This window comes from Acomys minous (assembly GCF_964271855.1).
Source record: "Acomys minous genome assembly, chromosome: 9".
NCBI classification, from domain to species: domain Eukaryota; kingdom Metazoa; phylum Chordata; class Mammalia; order Rodentia; family Muridae; genus Acomys; species Acomys minous.
Window position 1 is genome coordinate 94,104,777 of NC_140490.1, and position 21,446 is coordinate 94,126,222.

The 21,446-nt window shown below is 44.2% G+C and overlaps 1 protein-coding gene across 2 annotated transcripts; it reads left to right on the plus strand.

Annotated features, from left to right (window-relative positions):
• The first annotated feature begins 115 nt into the window (after positions 1-115).
• Positions 116-20,293, plus strand: IKBIP (IKBKB interacting protein). Of its 2 annotated transcripts, none has more exons than XM_084796593.1 (3): positions 116-506; positions 9,581-9,698; positions 19,451-20,293. In XM_084796593.1, the coding sequence occupies exons 1-3, from the start codon at positions 337-339 to the stop codon at positions 20,198-20,200; spliced, it is 1,038 nt and encodes a 345-aa protein (XP_084652719.1). In that variant the 5' UTR covers positions 116-336; the 3' UTR covers positions 20,201-20,293. The 2 variants fall into 2 exon arrangements, with proteins under 2 accessions (XP_084652719.1, XP_084652718.1); XM_084796592.1 differs by lacking the exon at positions 19,451-20,293 and adding an exon at positions 11,902-15,039.
• The last annotated feature ends 1,153 nt before the right edge of the window (positions 20,294-21,446 follow it).

A 21,446-nucleotide genomic window follows, 5' to 3' on the forward strand; every position in this document is an offset into this window, starting at 1 on the left:
TCTCCGCAAGCCGGGGGAGGTGAGGGGGGGGGCGTCTGCGCACGCGCTTTTGGGCGGGGCCTAGCCGCGGGCGCGCGCCCAGACCGACGTGGCACGCTCGGCCCCGCCCCCGGCCCCGCCCCTCGCGTCCCCGCAGCCCACGCGCGCGCCCGCGAGTTAAGAGTTTTTCCCCAGCGCTCCCGGGTGCTAGCGGAACCCGGAGGCAGGGCAAGCCGCTTGCGGGGCGGAGCACTGCCGGTAAAGGGGGACGGTGCTGCAGCCACGTCCCACGATCCTCACCCCCTACACACACCCTTGTGAAGCCGTCCCGGCTTCCAGATCCTCAGGGGTCCAGACATGTCCGAGGTGAAGAGCCGGAAAAAGCCGGGGCCCAAGGCGGGTACGGCCGAGCCCGAGAAGCGGAGCGACAGCAGAAAGAACCCCGAGGCGCGGGGCGGCACGGGCTGGGCGGACCCCCGCACTGGGCTCAGCCTTCTGTCGCTGGCGACCAGCCTGGGCCTAGCCTGGTAAGTGCTCGATGCCCCAGGTCGTGGGTCGGGCCTCGCGTGGGCACCTAGCACCTCTAGCCGACCCACTTTTGCTTGAATGCGCTCATTTAACTCTGTCTAGTAGCATGCTGCTGTTGCTGCCCGCTAAAGTTTGGAAACCAGTCACCCAAGAAGTTTGCACGTAGCTAAAAACCGCTACTGCCTGTCCGCCCTGCAGCTTTGCGGATGGGTTTGCCCCCACCTTTCCCCAAAAATCACACGAGTGAAATGGCTGCACCCTAAAAAAAAAAAAAAAAAAAAAGAATTCGTTGTTGCTGAGAAACAAATGCTAATGGGGCGTGCCTACTTTAATGTTTGGAAAGTATAAAATATGTAACAAACCTAAAAGTATATTACTTTCATCCCTTCTTTCCCCTAAAGTCTAGGTTTATTTTCTCAGTTACTTTTCAATTGCCATGACAAAATACCCTGATCAAGGCAACTTATAAAGGCATTTAATTGAGGGCTTCCAGTTGCAGAGGGTTGGCCCGTGACTATCATGGCAGGAGAGCACAACGGCACTGGAGCAGTAGTAGAGTACGTACATCTGACCCACAAGCAAGAGATAGACAGAAAAAGAGAGGGCGCTAACTGGGAAATGGCAAAGCTTACCCAGTAACACACCTCCTCCAGCAAGGCCACACCTCCTAATCCTTCCCAGATAGTTCCACCAACTGGCGACCAAGTATTCAAATAGATGAACCTATGGGAGCCTTTCTCATTCAAACCGCCACATCTAGATAGTATTGATGACAGTTGCCCAAAGGCATGGCTTGTATACCTTATCTGGAGAGACGGCTCAGTGGTTGAAAGTGCCTGTTGCTCTTGTAAAGGACTCAGGTTCAGTTTCCAGTGCCCATGTGACAACTCACAATTGTGTAATTCCAACTCCATGGAATAAGTGCCCACTTCTGCCTTCATACACTCTTCTACCAGGCTGTGGTGGTGCACGCCTTTAGTGCCTGATCCCAGAGAGTCTTCCTAATGGAATTTCCAGTTGCTCAAGCTTTCATGTAATTAAAGACGCTTATGTAAAAAGAGTCAGAGGCAGGTGGATCTCTGTGAGTTTGAGGCCAGATTGGTCTACAGAGTAGTAAGTTCCAGGACAGCCAGGGCTACACAGAGAAACTCTGTCTCAAAGAGAAAAAAAAAGAAAAGAATACACACTGTATTAGGGTTCTCTAAAGGACAGAACTGCTGAGAGAGAGGGGGAGAGAGAGAGAGAGAATGAATTCTGCATTAAAGGGAGTTTGTTAAACTGGCTTACATGATGTGGTTCCAAGTAGTCCAACAATGGCCGCCTTACAGCAAATCCAGTAATTGTTCAATCGATCCACGAGGCTGGATACCTCAGTAGTCCAATGTGGCACTGGAGCTGTGGGGGACTCCTGCAGAGCTGCTGGTCTTCCATCCATAGTGGGACTCTGAAGAAGCCTTAGCAACAGGATACATGAACTTGCCAGTGACAGTGAGGTCAAGCTGGCAAAAAGCGGAGTGTCCACCTTCCGTGACATTTTAGGTGCCTCTTTTGTGTTCAAGACCAGCTTGGTCTACAAAGCTTAGCCCGGACAGCCAAGGCTACACAGATAAACCCTGTCTCAAAAAAACCAAAATAAATTAATAATAATAATAATAATAATAACAACAACAACAACAACACTGCTTGGTATTAAAGGGGTGATATATATGCAGGTACATGGCATACACACATGGAGGCCAGAGATCAGCACCTGTGCCTGTCTCCCCCCCCCCACACCCCTCATTTTTTTAAGCTACAGTTTCACTGAACTTAGAACTCACTGGTTGGCTGGCCTGGCTGGCCAGTGAGTTCCATCGGCCCTGCTGTCTCTAACCTTCTCCCCCGCCCCCCCACGCACTGGGGTTGTAGGCAGAGCCACACCCAGTTTCATATGAGCATTGGAGATAGGAACTCACGTCTACTTGCTTGAGGGCCAAGCAGTTTGCCCATTGGGCTATCTTCCCAGCTCCCCAAAAGCGCTTTTAACAAGTTATAGGATTAAGAGCTTTTTTCTCTCATCCAGTATAACTTTGTCTATGTCTATGAATCTTTTAATATATTAGCTAACTATTTCTAATGCTTTTGTTAATAGTGCCAGTAGAGTGTGGTATAAAATAAGGGGTTATACTTTAAACACTTTATAGTTCTGGGTGGGTGATTTGGTTTGGTTTGAGTTCTGACTTTTGTTAAGATGGAGTTTTACTATGTAGCCCTAGGTGGCCTGGAACTCACTATGATGGCCTCCCAACTGCTGGTGCTAAAGACATGTGCCATTCATGGCTTTTTTTTTTTTTGTAGGGGGGTCAGTGGGGAGCCTGGGGTCTAGCCTCAAACTCATGACAGTCCTCCTACTTCTTCCAAATACTCAGATTCCAAGACATGGGCCAACACCCAGCCTTGCCCTTGTTTGTTTGTTTGTTTGTTTGTTTCCCGAGACGGGTTTATGTGTCTAACAGCTCTGACTGTCCTGGACTCTCTCTGTAGACCAGGCTGGCCTTGAACTCACAAGCAATCCGCCTGCCTCTGCCTCACGAGTGCTGGGATTAAAGGCGTGCGCCACCACACCCGGCTCCTTGCCCTTGTTTTTAAACAATGAAATCTAGTCAGTGTTTCCTTGGACATTAGGTAGCTGTAGATGGTATGAAACAACGCTAAATGGGCACTGACCCTAATAGTGACCTGTATTGAGCCATAATGCTTCCTATGACTGTTCGCTCTTTTTCAGTGTTAAGTCTCTGCGAGGCAGAGAAATCCTTTATTTCAAAGTCCTCTATCCGCTGTCCGCCACCCCGTATGGCTCACTCAGAGGTGGTGCTGTGTGCCATTCATTTGTTAGAGGACTTGATAGACCACAGTGGATGTGAAGGAGCGGGCACGCTTTTGGAAAGTCTTCACTGAAATCCAGTTAAGCGTGTGGGTCCTTTTCCCCTACAGCTAACACTTTTAAGACTTTACCTGGGTGACAGCAAAGAAAATCCAAAGTCCTAGTCCCATAGAGACTTAGAGGTGGTCAGTACACCTATTCCCTACTTTGTTTCTTATCAAACCAACCCTCTTGTCCAACTTAGTTGCTCAGGGGCTTTGACCATGTGCACGAAGAAGAGAGTCATACTCCTTTAAGCAGACAGCCATAGGCATGTACAAGGTGGGAAAGTATGCAGTGAGGTCCAAAAGAAAGGACTAAGGACCACTTGCTTGCCTAGCATTCACAAAACCCTGAGTTTCACCCTCCCTTTCATAAAGGAAGGAAGCCAGGCCAGAAAGAAAAAATAGATGCTGGGCTGGAGAGATGGCTCAGAGGTTAAGAGCACTGCTTGTTCTTCCAGAGATCCTGAGTTCAATTCCCAGCAACCACATGGTGGCTCACAGCCATGTAATGTGATCTAATGTCTTCTTCTGGCATACAGGTGTACATGCAGATAGAGACTAATATATGATAAATAAATAATAAATACATTTTAAAAAAGAAAAAATAGATGCCAAGGTCCTTAGTGACCTGTTACACTCTAAGCCTGTCGTGGTGACCCCAATTATAAAAGCATCTTTATCGCTACCTCATAACTAATTTTGCTACTGTTGTTTTTGGTTTTGTTTGTTGTTCTTGGTTTTTGAAACAGGGTTTCTCTATGTAATAGCCCTGGCTGGCCTAGGACTCACTCTGTAAGACCAGGCTGGCCTCAAACTCAGAGATCTGCCTTACCTCTGCTTCTGCCTCCCAAATGCTGGGACAAAAGGCGTGTGCCGCTACCACCTGGTCTAGTTTCGCTAGTGGTGTGTATCCTAATGTAAGTCTCTTTGGAGATACAAGTTTGCCAAATGGGTTATGACCCAAAGTTTGAGAACCATTGTTCTAGGCATTGCTCTATGTGCTCCTATAAATATGAACCTATTTTATTTCTCCAAAAACCCTTGGAGATGTTATCATCCCTACTTTCTAGACGAGGAAACAATAGCAAAGATAAGCTGTGTAATAATCTGTCCAAGGTGGTTGGTTATATGGCTAGAAAGTGCGGAGCCAAGGTAGTCTAACCACCTAACCTGTGTGGTATGTTTCCTTCCCTCAGTATTAACCCAAAATAAGATCAATGTCTGAAGCCACACACAGTTCCCAGACCTTTAATCCCAGAACTCAAAGCAGAGGCAGCAGATCTCTGTGAGCTTGAGGCCAGCTTGGTCTACAGAGTGAGTTCCAGGACACCCAGGGCTACATAGTGAGACCACCCTGTCTCAAAACAAACGAACAAAACAAATTCTAGGAATAGAGGGTTGGAGAGCTAGATGGCTCAGTGGTTAGGAGTACTTGCTGCTCTTGCCCAGGGTGTATGCAGGTCCTGTTCCCAGCCCCCACAGAATGGCTCACAACTGTCCATAACTTCTGACCCCCACTTCTGGCCTCATGTTCTAGGCACACATGTGGCACATATACTTACATAGAGGTGAACGCTCAAACATAAAAATAAATAAATAATTAAAATCTTAAAATTAATTAATTTTAAGGATTCTGCAAACAGTGAGTCCCCCAAGGCCTGGATTGGTCCTTTCCTCTGTCAGAAGCTATATCCCTCCAAGTTCAGGTCTCTGGCATCCTCGTCTAAACAGGAAGACTGGGGATTGCTCCTGTCAGGAGATGCCTGTCATTCGTTAAACAGGATGAAACACCTTGGACATAAACCTGATGCCAGATGAAGGACATGGTCCTCAGGGCTCAAGAAGCCATCTCTGGCGTCCTTCCTTCCTTCCTTCCTTCCTTCCTCTCTTTCTTTTTATTTTCTTATTTTGGTTTGGTTTGGTTTTCTTGTAGTCTTAGCCATCGTGGACTCGCTTTGTAGACCAGACTGGCCTCGGAATTGCAGAGATCTGCCTGCCTCTGCCTCCTGAGTGTTAGGATTAAAGACATGTACCACCACACCTGGTTTTTTAAACTTTTTAAAGATTGTGTTTATTTATTTATTTATTTTATGTATATGAGTGCTCTATTTGTATGTACACCTGCAGTCCAGAAGAGGGCATTAGATCACATCATAGATGGCAGTGAGCCACCATGTGGTCGCCAGGTCCTCTGGAAGAGCAGTCAGTGCTCTTAACCTCAGAGCCATCGCTCCACCTCCTGGCATACTTTAACTTCTATAAAATAAAAATTATCTTCCTTGATTTCAAGTGAGTTAATGTTTATGAAATGCAGGTGGAAAATAGAATGCTTTATGAGCTCCTCAGCACTGTGTAGACCAAAAAAAAATCTTTTTCATCTCTAGCACTAAGTCAGCTGTATGCTGCTCTTTTTCTTATATTATCCACTTGCAGGAAGGGTGACTCTTACTCTGGTGAGAGGCTAACCTAAAGCCGGGAAGGACAAAGTATCAGAGGTATTTCCACTAGCACAACATTGCTTAATGCTTGAATTTGAAGAAAAATCCACTAGTAAACAATATTAAAATGGCTAATAAAACCAAAAGGCCTCACTCAGCACTCACGCTTGCTGTGTGTGTGTGTGTGTGTGTGTGTGTGTGTGTGTGTGTGTGTGTGTGTGTTTGAGCCTCTAGACATCATTGCTGAGAACTGAACTTGGGTCTTGGGTCTTGAGATAGCAGCAAGGACTTTTAATAATTGAGCCATCTGCCTCACAAATGCTGGGATTAAAGACATGCGCCACCACCACCCAGCTAGTAAGACAATTTTATAATGATCAATTTTTACTCAAGGTCTCCTATAGTCATGTTTTTATTCTGGGTACACTTGCTCTTCTGTAGGATAAGTTTATGAGAATAAATTCATGAAGTAACACAAGAAATAACAGATGATTAAAACTAGTCATTGAAAGCTGGGTGTAGTGGCGCGCACCTTTAATCCCAGCATTCTCTGTGAGCTTGAGGCCAGCTCGGTCTACAGAGTGAGTTCCAGGACACCAAGGCTACATAGCGAGACCACCCTGTCTCAAAACAAACAAACAAAAAAATCTCAGCACTCGGGAGGCAGAGGCAGGTAGATTGCTATGAGTTCAAGGCCATTCTGGTCTACAGAGCAAGTCCAGGACAGCCAAGACTACACAGAGAAACCCTGTCTCGAAAAAACAAAAAATAAAATAAAATAAAAATAAAAATAGTCGCCGGGTGTGGTGGCACACGCCTTTAACCCCAGCACTCGGGAGGCAGAGGCAGGCGGATCACTGAGTTCGAGGCCAGCCTGGTCTACAAAGCTAGTCCAGGACAGCCAAGGCTACACAGAGAAACCCTGCCTCAAAAAACAAACAAATAAATAAATAAATAAATAAATAAATAAATAAATATAAAAAATAGTCATTGAAATTAGCTCATTAGCCTGGCATGATGGTACACACCTTTAATGTCAGTACTCGGGGATACAGAAGAAGGCAGATCTCTGTGAATTCGAGGCTAGCCTAGTCTACAAAGCAAATCCAGGACAGTCCGGGCTACACAGAGAAACCCTGGCTCAAAAAAACAAAAACAAAACAAACTCATTTTTATGGGTGATAAGCCTATACTAAGAAAGAGGGGGAAAACTTAAAATTCATAAAAAGACAAAAGCAATTGTGGGGATGTAGCTCAGCATGGAATACTTACCCAGCATGCCTCAGGCTCTAGGTTCCCAGAAATAGCAAGACAAAGATTTAAAAAGTGGGGGAGGAAGAATTGTCTAACTTAAAAAATTACGAAGATAATGCTTTTTAACATAAGTTTTATTTAAAAGTTAATACACACAAAAAAAGAAGTTGATCTCTACAAACTCTATAACCAGGGATTGTAAGTGTCTCATATGGTGTACATTAGCCTGCTTCATCAAAAGATTATTTATTTCATCCAACACTGTAACTATTTATCTAGCTTTACACAGTCTTACAGGCAGTTAGCCCAGTGAGACCATTGTAAGTTCAAAACATAGCTCAGCTGCACTCAGAGAAGTGCCTGCATGGACCTTGTCTTTCCCTGGGAAAGGATTATAAATATGACGGGTAAGTGAACCTCACCTTGGCTGCATACGCGGATTCTCTGGGAAGCTGTTAGAACAGCCAATAGCCAAGCCGCGTCCATGACGGACTGAATAAGAATCTCTGTGAATGGGACCCGGACATGGGTGCATGAAAGCTGCTGATTGATTCCAGTATGTAGGGAAGATGCTCAAGCACTAATCACAATCCTGTGACTTGGGGCTGGAGAGATGGCTCAGAGGGTAAGAGCACTGGCTGTTCTTCCAGAGGTCATGAGTTCAATTGCCAGCAACCACCTGGTGGCTCACAGCCATCTATAATGTGATCTGATGCCCCCTTCTGGCATGCAGGTGAACATGGAGGCAGAATACTGTATACATAATAAACAAATTAATTAATTAAAAAAAAAAAAAGATCCTGTGACTTAGGCACTTGGTACAAATGTATGCCAGTGTACAAAATGTAGGAAGAACCGGGAGTGGTGGCGCACGCCTTTAATCCCAGCACTCAGGAGGTAGAGGCAGGCAGATCGCTGTGAGTTCGAGGCCAGCCTGGTCTACAGAGAGAGTCCAGGACAGCCAAGGCTACACAGAGAAATCCTGTCTCAAAAAAACAAAAAAAAAAAAAAGTAGGAAGTGCCTTTCCTGAGCCCAGAGGATGGATAAACAAAATGATATTAAACCTTTCCTTTGTGCCTACTCATTTCAAATCCTCTACAAAAAATGTGCTCACTTATTGTTTCAAAGATTAGGATAAGTGCCTGGCTAACTCGATCAGTAAAGCATCTTAAAGACTGGCGTGGCTTTTTTTTAAATGTTCATGAGTGTTTTCCCTGCATGTATGTGCTCAGTGTGTGCCCAGTAGAGGCAAGATGAGTGCATTGAGTCCCTAGGATTGGAATTACAGATAGTTGTGAGCTGCCGTGAGGGTGTGGGGAATAAAACCTGTGTCCTCTAGAAGAGCAGCCTAGCGCTCTCAGCCGCTGAACCATCTCCGTAGCCCAAGGATAGCTTTTTTTTTTGGGGGGGGGGCTCCTCCCCTTTACTATTTACCAGATGAAGAGAATGTTCCAGTTTTGTTTGCTCATGTGCTGGGATTAAACCTGGTGTCTTTGACATGTCAGGTAAACACCCTTCCTACCACTGACCTTTGCCCTCCACCCTAATTTTACTTTGTGCCCCAATGTACATGCAGGTGCATATGCATGTGGGGGCCGGGGGCGGCCAGAGGTCAACCTCTGCTGTCACTCCTCAAGAGCCAGCAACCCTGTTTTTTGAGACAGGGTCTCCCACTAAGATCTGGATCTTACTCGTTAGAGTAGGCCAACTGACTAGCTAGCCCAGGAGTCCTCTCGTCTCTGTGTCCGCAGCTCCAGGATGGCAAGTGTACCACCACGTCCAGCCTTTTATGTGGGCACTCGGGGTCACACTGAGGTCCTTATGGTTACAGGGCAAGCACTTGTCACCTCAGCTGTCTCCCGATACCCTGAGCCCTCTCTGACACCTATAGAGACCAGACCAACATCTACAGTGTGTATGCCTATTAGCATATTGTTGAGTATAATCAAATACAAAGTCTTTACACCCTGCCCTGCATATGTGTTCTAGCACTTTGACAATGGCTCTCTTTTGTATTTCCATCTCTACAGAGTTTCATGTAGCCCCAGTTGGCCTGTAAGCCTTCGACTTACTGTGTGGCGGAGGATGGCCTTGAACCTACGTTCCCCCTGCCTCCACCTCCCTGAATAATAATACAATCACAGGCATGAATATCCATACCATAGCCTGGGCAATAGTTTGGGGGACGATTGTTTAGTAGTGCTGGGAATGAACTACTGCCAGGTATCCTCAGAAGAGACTGAAATTCTTATTCCAAATAGTTCATCCCTGGCTTCTTCCGAAATCCTTCTTTCTCGTACTTCTGCCACTCTGCCTCTCTCCCTGACAGAGGCCTTGCATGCAGTCCCCTCCCACACAGTAGGCCACCTGGCTGTCATGTGACAAATGCTGCTGCAGCCATCCGAGAAAGCACACTGTTCTCACGGGAAGTGCACGAGAGCCATTATTTTTTTTCTTTCTCTCTGTCTTCCAGGCTTCTATATCAACAATCAGAAAAATTTGCAAAGGTGGAAAGCCAGTACCAATTACTGCACATAGAAAGCAGCCAGCTTCAAGGACTACAGAGTAAAATCAGCTTAATTTCAAATAAGGTAATCTATTAATTAACCTGTATGAGGTAGATGCTCCCCTCCTCACAACTACCATTCTCCTACTTTGGGCCAAAGCTTCTTTTTCTGCCTTTAAATTGTCACTGTTTTAACTCCTAAGTGACCATCCTACTTCTCAACATTCTCCCTCCAGTCCAGGTTAGTTCCTAGAAAGCACTGAAGGTGTGGTTGCTCCAGCTGGGCCCCACTGTCCACACCTCTAATCCCAGCGCGCTGGAGTCTAACCCTGGCAAGTCTCTGTGAGTTCAAGGCTCGCCTGGTCTCCATAGGGAGCCCCAGACCAGCCAGGGCTAAACAGAACAAACAAACAAGCAAAAGGTATGCTTGATCCTTAGCTATAAAATTATAATGTGGGGCCAGCAAGATGGCTTAGTGGGTAAAAACTCTTGTTGCCAAGACTGATGCGCTCAGCTCCATCCAGTGAACCAATGGACTTCTCCTTGTGGTGTGGCTACATGTGTGTGTTAAAGTGACTTTTAGATGTCTCCGAGTGGGCTTCTTTTTTTTTTTTTCTTGTTTTTCTTTTTTTTTTTTTTTATTCTTGGTACATCTCAATGGTGGCTTCTCTTATTGACTAGTTTGGTTATATGTGTGTCATCGATCGCCTGTGTATCACATTGTTTCACCTGCTGCATAGATGCTTCATTCAGATAATCCCAGAGAGCTAGCGCCATATTGAGTTCCCTCGAGAGTTCTGCGTCTCCATTGTTTCACATTCTGCCCTCAGCCTCTCATCTTCCGTGTTCCCGGGAGAGATGGCTTAGTGGTTGAGAGCATTGGCTACCCTCCCACAGCACCCAGGTTCGGTGCCCAGTACCCGCGTGGTGGCTCACTACCATCTATAACTCCAGCTCCACGGGATCCCAAGCCTCGTTCTGAGCCTGTAGCACTGCATACTCGTGGTGCACATGCATTCATGGAGGCAGAATACTCATACACATAACATTGAAAAATTAAAAGTGAAAAAAAAAGAAATATGTTCCTTAAATTCTTGATATTTGGGACAAAAACAAGCACAGCAACAAAAAACTATAAGACATGGTTTCTTCCTGGAAGGAATCTTGGCCTTTCGGCTCTTCACCTGGCCAATTAATCACTCTGTTGAGGCAGGTTTAGTCACTTTAAGCTTCCTCCTGACTTCTTATCTCTCCTCTGAACATTTCTTGTGGCCCTGTGCTGAGTACGTCAACACACTAGCTGGGTATTTTAGCTACTAATTTTTTCGTCTCCCATATTCACCTTTAGAGCAAATACTGCATCTTTTCTGTTTCTCTAAGTTCTAGAAATGAAATTATCTCATATACGATGAGTCTTCTTCTGGCCTGCAGTCATACATGCAGGCCTGCATGTATGACTGCAGGCCAGAAGAGGGTACCAGATCTCATTATAGATGGTTGTGAGCCACTACGTGGTTGCTGGGAATTGAACTCAGGACCTTTGGAAGAGCAGGCAGTGCTCTCAACCTCTGAGCCATCTCTCCAGCCCATCTCAATGATTTTTGTGAAAATTCATTTTTGCCCTTCTACAGTCCAATTCTAGTTCTTTCTCTGCAAGAGGTTAGCAAAAACAATAATTACAATTCATCCAGAAATCTCCAAAATAGGATTTAGGGCAAGTGTCATTGCTGCAGTATTCTAACCGCCATTGTCATGAAAAAAGAAACTATGAAAAAAAAAAGAAAAAAAAACAAGAAAAAAGAAACTATGTTATACTTCAAAAAAACCCTTTTTTTAAACTTTGTTTTTCAAGACAGGGTTTCTCTGTGTATCTTTGGCTGTCCTAGACTCGCTTTGTAGACGAGGCTGGCCTCAAACTCAGAGAGATCCACCTGCCTCTGCCTCCCGAGTGCTGGGATTAAATGTGTATCCCACCACACCTAGCCTATACTTGCAAAAATTTTAACATCATTTCTTTTGACTATGCTCTCATGAAAAAGACATGTTAAATAAATAACAAGGATTATGAGTTCAGGTATACATTTTTCTAACATAGGGCTACTCTATTAAAGTTGCCTAAAGGATTAATAATAAATGTTTGTATCAATGTGATTCAGATGTACTCAGATATTTTATGTAGCTTCAGAATCTGAACCTTGTATATATTACTCTCCTGACTGCTAAAGTTATAGTCCTCTCATATAAAAATGATTAAGTAGCTCAGGGATTGTTTTGTGTTGTAAATGCAGCTTGAGTCCACTGAAAGTGTCCTGCAGGAAGCCACATCATCCATGGCTTTGATGACCCAGTTTGAACAGGAAGTAGCTGGCCTCCAAAGATCCATCCGTGACACTGAGGATAGTGAGGAGATGCTCACACAAAGGATACAAAACCTGAATGACAAATTCCAGAACGTTACAGATTTCTGGACGAGAACACTGACCGAAATGAGCGCCAATACCACCAGTTTCAAATCAGAGGCAAAACACATCCATTCTCAAGTTACCATGGAAATTAACTCAGCTGATCAAGAGATAAGATTGCTCACTGAGCGACTGAAAGATCTGGAAGACAGCACACTACGAAACATGAGAACCGTGAGCAGGCAAGAGGAGGAAGATCTCCTGCGAGTAGAGGCACAGCTTGGCTCTGACAGGAAGGCGGTCGAGAGGCTAGAGGAACAGCAGCTCACGCTCGTGGCCAGGGATGGAGAGCTGACCGATAAACTCTCCAGCTATGAACCCAAAGTTGAAGAGTGCAAGGCCCACTTGCCGGCCATAGAGAATGCAGTCCACTCTGTTCTCCGAGTCTCTCAGGATCTGACCGGGACAGAAAAGAAGATAGAAGAGCTGACTCTGCAGATGTTTAACATGGAAGAGGAGATGCTGAAGGCGGTGTCGGAGATAATGGAGATGCAGACAGCCCTCGACGGAATTCAGTATGACAACAGCCTGTTGAAGATGCAGAACGAACTGGTTGTTCTAAAGGAAAAAGTCCACAGCTTCATAGCGTATCCAAGTGTGGAAGAAAAGGGCACTCCGGGAGAATATAGCCTAGGAAATGAGGGAACTGATGATTATTAAGTTCCCTTCATGTCTTCTGATGGACTGGTGGAAGTCAGTCAGGTCGACGCGTTTTTACTTCTTTTGTTCTGCCTTGAGACTACGTGGAGTATGCCTATAACCAAACCTTTATCTTTTTAAGCTCTAAAGCTTATTTTAACCATTTTAGTAGACATTTTTCTAAAATGGACATTGCACTACTTTTTAGGCAATATATTTAATATTTACATGTCTTTCCAATAACTAATAGACATCATTAATAGTTACGTTATACTAGATAGATATATAAACACACACATATAATATATATATATATATATATATATATATATATATATATATAAAATATTGAGGCTATTTACCATTTCACTATGTGACTCTACTGTTTTTCAAAGCTACGTCTGTTTCTTATGCCTTTTATGCTCTTGCAGTCAGTTGGTAGCACCTGTGTCTTCCAGTTATTTTTATATTCAGACAACCAAGTTCATAGGAATTTTATGTAGGGGCTGGAGAGATGGCTCAGAGGTTAAGAGCACTGGCTGCTCTTCGAAAGGTCCTGAGTTCAATTCCCAGCAACCACATGGTGGCTCACAACCATCTGTAATAAGATCTAGCGCCCTCTGTACATGCAGACAGAACACTGTATACATAATAAATAAATCTTTAAAAAAAGAAAAAAAGAATTTTATGTAGCCGGGCAGTAGTTGCGCACACTTTTAATCCCAGCACTCGGGAGGCAAAGGCAGACATCCGTGAGTTCGAGGCCAGCCTGGTCTCCAAAGTGAGTCTAAAACAGCCACAGCTACACAGAAAAACCCTGTCTTGAAAAGCCAAAAAAAAAAAAAAAAGTAATAGGCCTGCAGGAGAGCCCAGGGGCTCTTCTTTAAAGTAGTGCCATGTTCTGAAAACTATGAAGCCTGAGGAGTATTTTCCTTTTTGCATAGGTTCTAAACTGTGTTACAGATACCTATATAAAGTTTTAAATATGAGTAAATATGTTATTTTGTTCCCATTAGTAGCTTTTTCTGTTAACTGGGCATGCTCTGAAGTATGAGCTTACAGACAATCTCTGTGTACCTGGACTTTTATTTCTCAAGTTCAAACTATGTGACACTAGAGTTTAATAAATATAACTACATACTTTAAAATATGCCAATAAGCCTGTGCCTGTTTTAAAAATAAAACAACCAAATAGTAATGTGTGATAATTATGATATATTTATATCATTATTTTAAAGATTCCCCAAATGAATGAAACTAGATTTGTTTTACATATTAATTTTATATATAAAAAAAATAGGGCTAAAGCTAGATGTGGCGGTGCATGCCTTTAATAGCAGCACTCCAGAGACAGAGGCTAGCAGATCTCTGAGTTCAAGGTTGCCCTGATCTACATAGTGAGACCATGTCTCAAAAAATAATAAAATAAAATAGGGCTAGGAGGTAGCTCAGTAAGCAAAGTGCTTGTACTTGCTGTGAAAAGAACAAAGACCTGAGTTTGATACCCAGCAGTGACATAACAGGCTGGATCTAGCATCGCCTCCTGTAATACCAGCACTGCAACACAGGGACAGAGTGCAGGCATTGCATTAAAAAAACATTAAGAGGGGCTGGAGAGATGGCTCAGCGGTTAAGAGCCCTGACTGCTCTTCCAGAGGTCCTGAGTTCAATTCCCAGCAACTACATGGTGGCTCACAACCATCTATAATATGATCTGGTGCATACTGTATACATAATAAATAAATCTTTAAAAAGAAAAGAAAAAAGAAAAAACCATTAAGTATGTTCTCCTGTGTATTCCTTATGTGTGTCTATACATTCCTTTGCTAAGAAATTTGCCCTGGGGCTGAAGAGATAGCTCAGAGCACTGGTTGTCCTTGCAGAGGACTTTGGTTTGATGGCCAGCTCACGACGGTCTGTAGCTCAGCTTCCAGGATATCTGGCACCTCCTTTACCTTCTGCAGGCACCAGGCATATATAGGCAAAACATTCATCTACATAAAATATATCTTAAATTTCCTATTTAGCAAAGTTGTCATTGGAGATATCTAAATACATTTGACGGATTTTCCTTTCTTTTCTTCTTCTTCTTCTTTTTTTTTTTTTTTTTTTTTTTTTTTTTGAGCATTTTGTTTTATTTTTGCGACAGGGTTTCAGTGTGTAGCCCAGGTTGTTCTTAACTCTGCATTTCAAGAAACAGGGATTACAGGTATATGTCACGTCACAGAGCTTCGTTTTGTTGTGTGTTGTGGGAACTTACCAATATTCTAATACACACGTTTGTGTCTCTGTACTTGATAATTACATTTTATGCCAGTTAGCTTATAGAGAGTGCTGGTTCATTTATTTAAAAGTTTCAGCACACAAAAAGCAGTTTTACAGCCAGGCATGGAGGTGCGTGTCTATCTCCGGGTTGAAGCAGGGAGAGGCGAGGCTCAGGGCCAGGCTGGGCTACCTAGCAGGACACTCACAGCAGAAGTTGTACAGGGAGGGGCTGAAGAATAGTTAAGAGTGCCTGCCTGCTGCGGCTGGAGAGATGGCTCAGTGGTTAAGAGCGCCTCCTGCTCTTGCAAAGGTCCTGAGTTCAAATCCCAGCAACCACATGATGACTCACAACCATCTACAATGAGATCTGGCGCCCTCTTCTGGCCTGCAGGCAGAATACTGTATACGTAATAAATAAATAAATAAATAAATAAATAAAGAGTTGGGGGCTGGAGAAATAGCTCAGTGGTCAAGAGCACTGCCTGCTCTTCCAAAGTACCCAGGTTCAATTCTCAGCACTCACATAGCAGTTCACAACTGTCTGTAACTCCAAGATCTGACACTCTCACACCAACATACATAAATTGAAGTTAAATAAAATATTTTAATAAAAATAAATAACTAGGCCGGGCGTGGTGGCGTATGCCTTTAATCCCAGCACTCGGGAGGCAGAGGCAGGTGAATCCCTGTGAGTTCGAGGCCAGCCTGGTCTACAAAGCAAGTCTAGGACAGCCAAGGCTACCCAGAGAGACCCTGTCTCGAACAAAAAAAAAAAAAAAAAAAAAAAGGAATCAGTAAATGTTGGGGTAGAAGCCTAGCATTTGAGAAACTGAGGAGAGAGAATCAGGAATTGAAGAGTAAACCTGCGCTTACATAGTGAGCTCCAGGCCAGGCTGAGCTACAGAGTGAGATCCTCCAACAAAGTGTCAGAGAAGCTGGTTGACCCACAGATCATTTCCTGGAACAGTAGTGCAGTGCTTGTAGATACAGACACTATTGTGTTACAGGAGCAGGGCTGGTAGAGTGTCTGCCTAGCTTTCCTGAAGCACTGGGTTGTGTCTACCACACTAAACCAGGCCTATTGGCCACAAGGCTGTAATCTAACACTCAGGAGATCAAAGCATGAAGATCATAAATTCAACACATATGCATGTATACATATATACATACATATATACAAGCTGCTTGAGACCCTGTCTCTACATACACATATACATACATACATATGTACATATGTACTTACATACGTGCTCTATGAGACTGTCTCTACATACACATACATACAAACACACACATACACACAGTTCAACAATTTAGCTAGGGTTGTAGCTTAGGGGAGAGCAACATGTCTTTTTTTTTTTTTTAAGATTTGTTTATTTATTATTATATATACACAACTCTGCCTACATGGACATCTGCAGGCCAGAAGAGGGCATCAGATCACGTTATAGATGGCTGTGAGCCACCATGTGGTTGCTGGGAATTGAACTCGTGACCTCTGGAAGAGCAGTCAGTGCTCTTAACCGCTGAGCCATCTCTCCAGCCCTCGCAACTTCTTGTCTTGTACGAGGTCTCCAACCTCATCTCCAGCACTGAAAAGAAAAGGAGAGGAGGAGAGTGGAGGTGGGGGGAGGGACCCCTTCATTCTAGTCGGTTAGCCTGTTGTGTTGGGTTTCCTGCAGAGGCAGGCGAATCACTGTGAGTTCAAGGCCAGCCTGGCCCACAGAGCAAATGTGTAGGACAGCCACGGCTACACAGAGAAACTTTGTCTCAGAAAAACAAACAAACAAACAAAAAAAAAAACCAAAAAACAGAAGCAAACCTTCTATTCCTCTCACCCAGGAGAAGCTGTCTCGGCAAACAAGTGCATTGCAAAAGGTAATCCCTAAAAATGAAGCGTTTTGCAGTTGCTACTGATATTCTTCCTGTCTGTAGCTACTAATTCATGCCATACCCAGGGTAACCTTATCACAAGCTGACTCCTCTAGCCGAAACGCATTCTGGGTCACCTACTCCACCAGTTATTGATGTAGCGTGAAGCTCTTGAAGAGAAAAACTCCTCAAATACACACTGAAACCAAACGTGCGCAGAGGGACATAGTGAGACCCTGTCTCCAAAAAGAAAAAGAAAAAATGTGGAGAGGCATAGCAGAATACACGTGAGATGCACACTGACTTCTGGCCTTGGCATATACAAATAAAGACTCACACAGATACACTACACTCAAAAGTCTATTCTGCGTATACTACATTTTTTTTCCTTGTGTTAGCCAAAATAATCTCAAAAAGGTAACTGAGGAAGCCAGTACAATCTAAGAACGATGACGACCCACCAGAAACGCTGAAGAAATACATGGTTCCTCTAGAAAAACACCTGATGCCAGTAGGTTAAACAGCATATCTTTATTTTATGAAAAAATGCTTTTGACCTCCATAGCTTCCTTCTGTTCCATGTCTTTTTTGATGAGTTTTACATAGTTTCTTGACAATCTGCTTCCAAGTCAAAATAACAAACACCCCGAAAGCAGAACCTGCCCTGATCCTACTTGCATGTGATGTGCGGCCTGGCAAGGTGTTTGGTCAAACTGCTTTACTCTCAGCAGAAAACTATAGCACGCAGAGGTCAGAGGGCAGCTTTGGGGGTGTCTGCTCTCTCCTTCCACCATGTGGGTCCCAGGGAATGAACTCAGGGTCTCAGCTTGACAACAAACACCGTTAGTCACTGATCAGCTCAGCAGCCCGGCCAATCATCTGCCTTAAAGATCTTTTTTGTTTGTTTTTTGTTTGTTTTTCGAGACAGGGTCTCTCTGTGTAGCCTTGGCTGTCCTGGACTCACTTTGTAGACCAGGCTGGCCTCGAACTCACCGGGATCTGCCTGTCTCTCTGCCTCCCGAGTGCTGGGATTAAAGGCGTGCGCCACCACGCTGGGAGATGGTGTGGGATCCGCCAGAGCTGGAGCGACGGGGCTTGCAAGCCAGCTAACACGCGTGTAGGAAGTAAACTCAGGTCCTCTGGAGGAGTGGGAAGCTCCCTTAACTGCGGAGCCATCGTCCCTCCGGCCTCCCAGTTATATCTCAATAAAACAGTTTTTAAAATTAAAAAGCCTGCAGCGTCTTGATAGAACTGTGTTTTTAAAGCTGAGGCATCAGGAGGTTCACACCAGGCTGGACTGCATAGCAAGACTCAAGACTGTCTTTAAATAAAATTTTTTTAAAAAGCGTGTGATGTAGCTGTGTGTGGCAGAGTATTTATCTAACATGGATGAGGCCAGTAGCACAAAAAAGAAAGAAAACGCCAGAAGTGGTGCCTCTCACCTGTGGTCGAGCTATTCAGAAAGCTAACACAGAGGCAGAAGGATCATCTGAGTCCAGAAGTTCGAGACCAATTTGGGCAACATAGCAAGACCTGTCAATAAAAACTATGCCAGGCAGTGATGACGCACGCCTTTAATCCCAGCACTTGAGAGGCAGAGGCAGGTGCAGCCTGGTCTACAAAGCATGTCTAAGATAGCCAGGGTGTTATACAGAGAGACCCTGTCTCACAGAGAAACAAACAACAAAGGTGAACACAAAGAAAACAGTTAGGGCTGGAGAGATGGCTCAGTGGTTAAGAGCACTGCCTGCTCTTCCAGAGGTCCTGAGTTCAATTCCCAGCAACCACATGGTGGCTCACAACCATGTATAATGTGATCTGATGCCCTCTTCTGCATCCGGAGATTTCTTCTTTCCCTCTCTAGTTACAAAGAAAGCTAAAGTCTTCTTTAGCTCATTCTGTTACTATATAAAGGATCAGTGCTATAAGAACTGTCAAGAAAAGTCATTTCAGGGAGGAGAGAGACAGCTCAGAGTTAAGAGTACTATCTGTTCTTCCAAAGGTTCTGAGTTCAATTCCCAGCAACCACATGGTGGCTCACAACCTAGTAATAATATGATCTGATGCCCTCTTCTGACATGAGGTATACATGCAGGCAGAACACTGTATAAATAATTAATAATAAATAAATTTTTAAAAAAAGAAAGGTCATTTCAGGGCTGGGTGTGGTAGTGTACATCTTTAATCCAGCACTGAGGAGGCAGAGGCAGGCAGATCTGCCTGAGTTCGAGTCCAGCCTGGTCTGCAAAGTAAGTCGAGGACAGCCAAGGCTACACAGAGAAACCCTGTTCCGAAAAACCAAGAAAAAAAAAGGAAAAAGAATGAATAAAAAGTCATTTCCAGTAATGTTTATGAAATGTCCTGAGTATTTTTCTTATTCATTAGCAATATACTTAAATTATTATTTCCTATTATAGTTTTTTTTTCAGTGCTGGGATTCAAAACCCAAAGCCCCTTTTGCCTTAGGCTCACTCTTTCAATGCTGTCTTATTGTATGCTTTCCCAAAGAACATAAGGAAAAAAAAATGAAATTGAAAGTTGAATTTTAAATGTTAAGTTTTAACTAATTTAATCACTGTGATATTATATTCCTTTATAGTATGAAAAATATGAAACTCTCCTGGAGCAACTGAAGGCATCTCAAATAGCGGCTCATCTAAAGCTCCTGCGGGAAGAGATTCATGAGATGAAAGCCTGGTCTAACAGGATGACTGAGAAGCAGCGCATATTCAATAACACAGTAACAAGTCTTTCCCAAGACATTGCAAAAGTAGACCAAGGGACAGCCTCCACGGCCAGAGATGTGGGTCTCAAGATTACAAGCGTGAAAACAGATATACGGCGCATCTCTGGTTTAGTAAACGAAGTCACATCATTAACAGATGCTGTGCAAGAACTTAAAAATAAAGTCAAAAAAGTAGAAACCGCTACAGTAGAAAACATAGGTGATCTTCTCTCAAGTAGCATTGACCGAACGGCGGCACTCCGAGAGACCGCAAGGGAAAATTCCAGAAGAATTGATTCTGTCGCAAAGAGGCTAGCTGAGCTCCAGGGTGATTTCGACAAGCACACGGACAGATTTTTAAGCTTAGAAAGTGACAGGGCTAAAGTTCTGAAGGCAGTGAGTTTTGCAAATGATCTGAAACCAAAGCTATATAATCTGAAGAAGGACTTTTCACGTTTGGAGCCACTGGTAAATGACTTAACGCTACGCATCGGGCGGCTAGGCTCTGACTTAATTCAAAGAGAGAAAGAAATTGCTTTCTTGAAGGAAAAAATCTCTAATTTAACAATAGTCCAAGCTGAACTTAAGGACATTAAAGATGAAATAACACGTATTTCAGGTTAGCTTGATACTATTTAGATTAGAGGTAACTTTTTAAAAATTAGATTGCTGTTGTAAATAGACTAATGGAATAAATACCATTTGTGTTTGATACTATTTTGTTCCGTAATGCTTCTTTTCTGACTTATTTATCTTTATGGTGGCTGTGTAGGTGCGTGTCTGAGCAGGCCGGAGAGTGTATCGGATCCCCTAGAGCTAGGCTTACAGACAGTTGTGAGCTATCTGATATGAGTGCGGGGAACCAAACTTGGGTCCTCTAGATAAGTAGCTAGCACTCTTTTGTTTTGTTTTGTTGTTGTTGTTGGGGTTTTTTGTTTTGTTTTGTTTTTTGAGACACAGTTTCTCTATAGCCTTGGCTGTCTTGGACTCACTTTGTAGACCAGGCTGGCCTGGAACTCACAGAGATCCACCTGCCTCTGCCTCCCGAGTGCTCAGATTAAAGGCATGTGCCAGCCACCGCCCGGCTAGCACTCTTAACAGCTGAGCGGTCTCTCCGGCCTCTTAGTAAATTGAAACAGATTGAACATTTAAATCTACAAAGTAATGATAGTGACACTTGCCGCTTCCCCGTCAGATAAGCCTCTGAGCGTTTTCTATGAGGGCATTTCCAGAGAGACATAAACCGAGGTGGGAATGTCCATGGTGACTCTGAGCCATCACACGGGCTGGGATCCTACAGCGGGCAGAAAGAACCGGGTGAGCAGAGCGGCAGCACTCCTCTCTGCTTCTGGCCCTTACACATCTGCCAGCTAGGCCTTTCCTGTCAGGTGTTTCGTCACAGCAATCAAAAAAAGTAACTGCACTGCCAGCCCACAGGGGGATTCTAGCCAGGCTAGCTCTGGATCTCCGCTTGCCTCTCTGGCGTCCGGGAAACTTATGTGTGGTGGGACCCTTGCTGAGGATCTTCCCCTGGGGGATCAGGGCTGTCACATGTGTTACCCAATCAGAGGAAAAGAAACTAGAAAGGTTACAGCCAGGGAAAACAATCTGGTAACAGTGGGGTCTTCCTGGTTTTGGGAGATGGGGAAAAGAAAGCTTTTTTTTGTTTGTTTGTTTTTTTGTTTTTCGAGACAGGGTCTCTCTGTTAGCCTTGGCCGTCCTGGACTCACTTTGTAGACCAGGCTGGCCTCGAACTCACAGCGATCCGCCCGCCTCTGCCTCCCTAGTGCTGGGATTAAAGGCATGCACCACCACATCCGGCTAAGAAAGCTTATTTTTTAAGATTTTTTTTTTATACATATGGGTACTC

What these genes read in the sequence shown, in the direction of transcription:
- IKBIP (XM_084796592.1), top strand. Translation starts at nt 337, where the DNA reads ATGTCCGAGGTGAAGAGCCGGAAAAAGCCGGGGCCCAAGGCGGGTACG. An exon ending in ACCAGCCTGGGCCTAGCCTG is followed by an intron (nt 507 to 9,580) that starts GTAAGTGCTCGA and finishes TCTGTCTTCCAG; the next exon opens with GCTTCTATATCAACAATCAG. An exon ending in TCAGCTTAATTTCAAATAAG is followed by an intron (nt 9,699 to 11,901) that starts GTAATCTATTAA and finishes TTGTAAATGCAG; the next exon opens with CTTGAGTCCACTGAAAGTGT.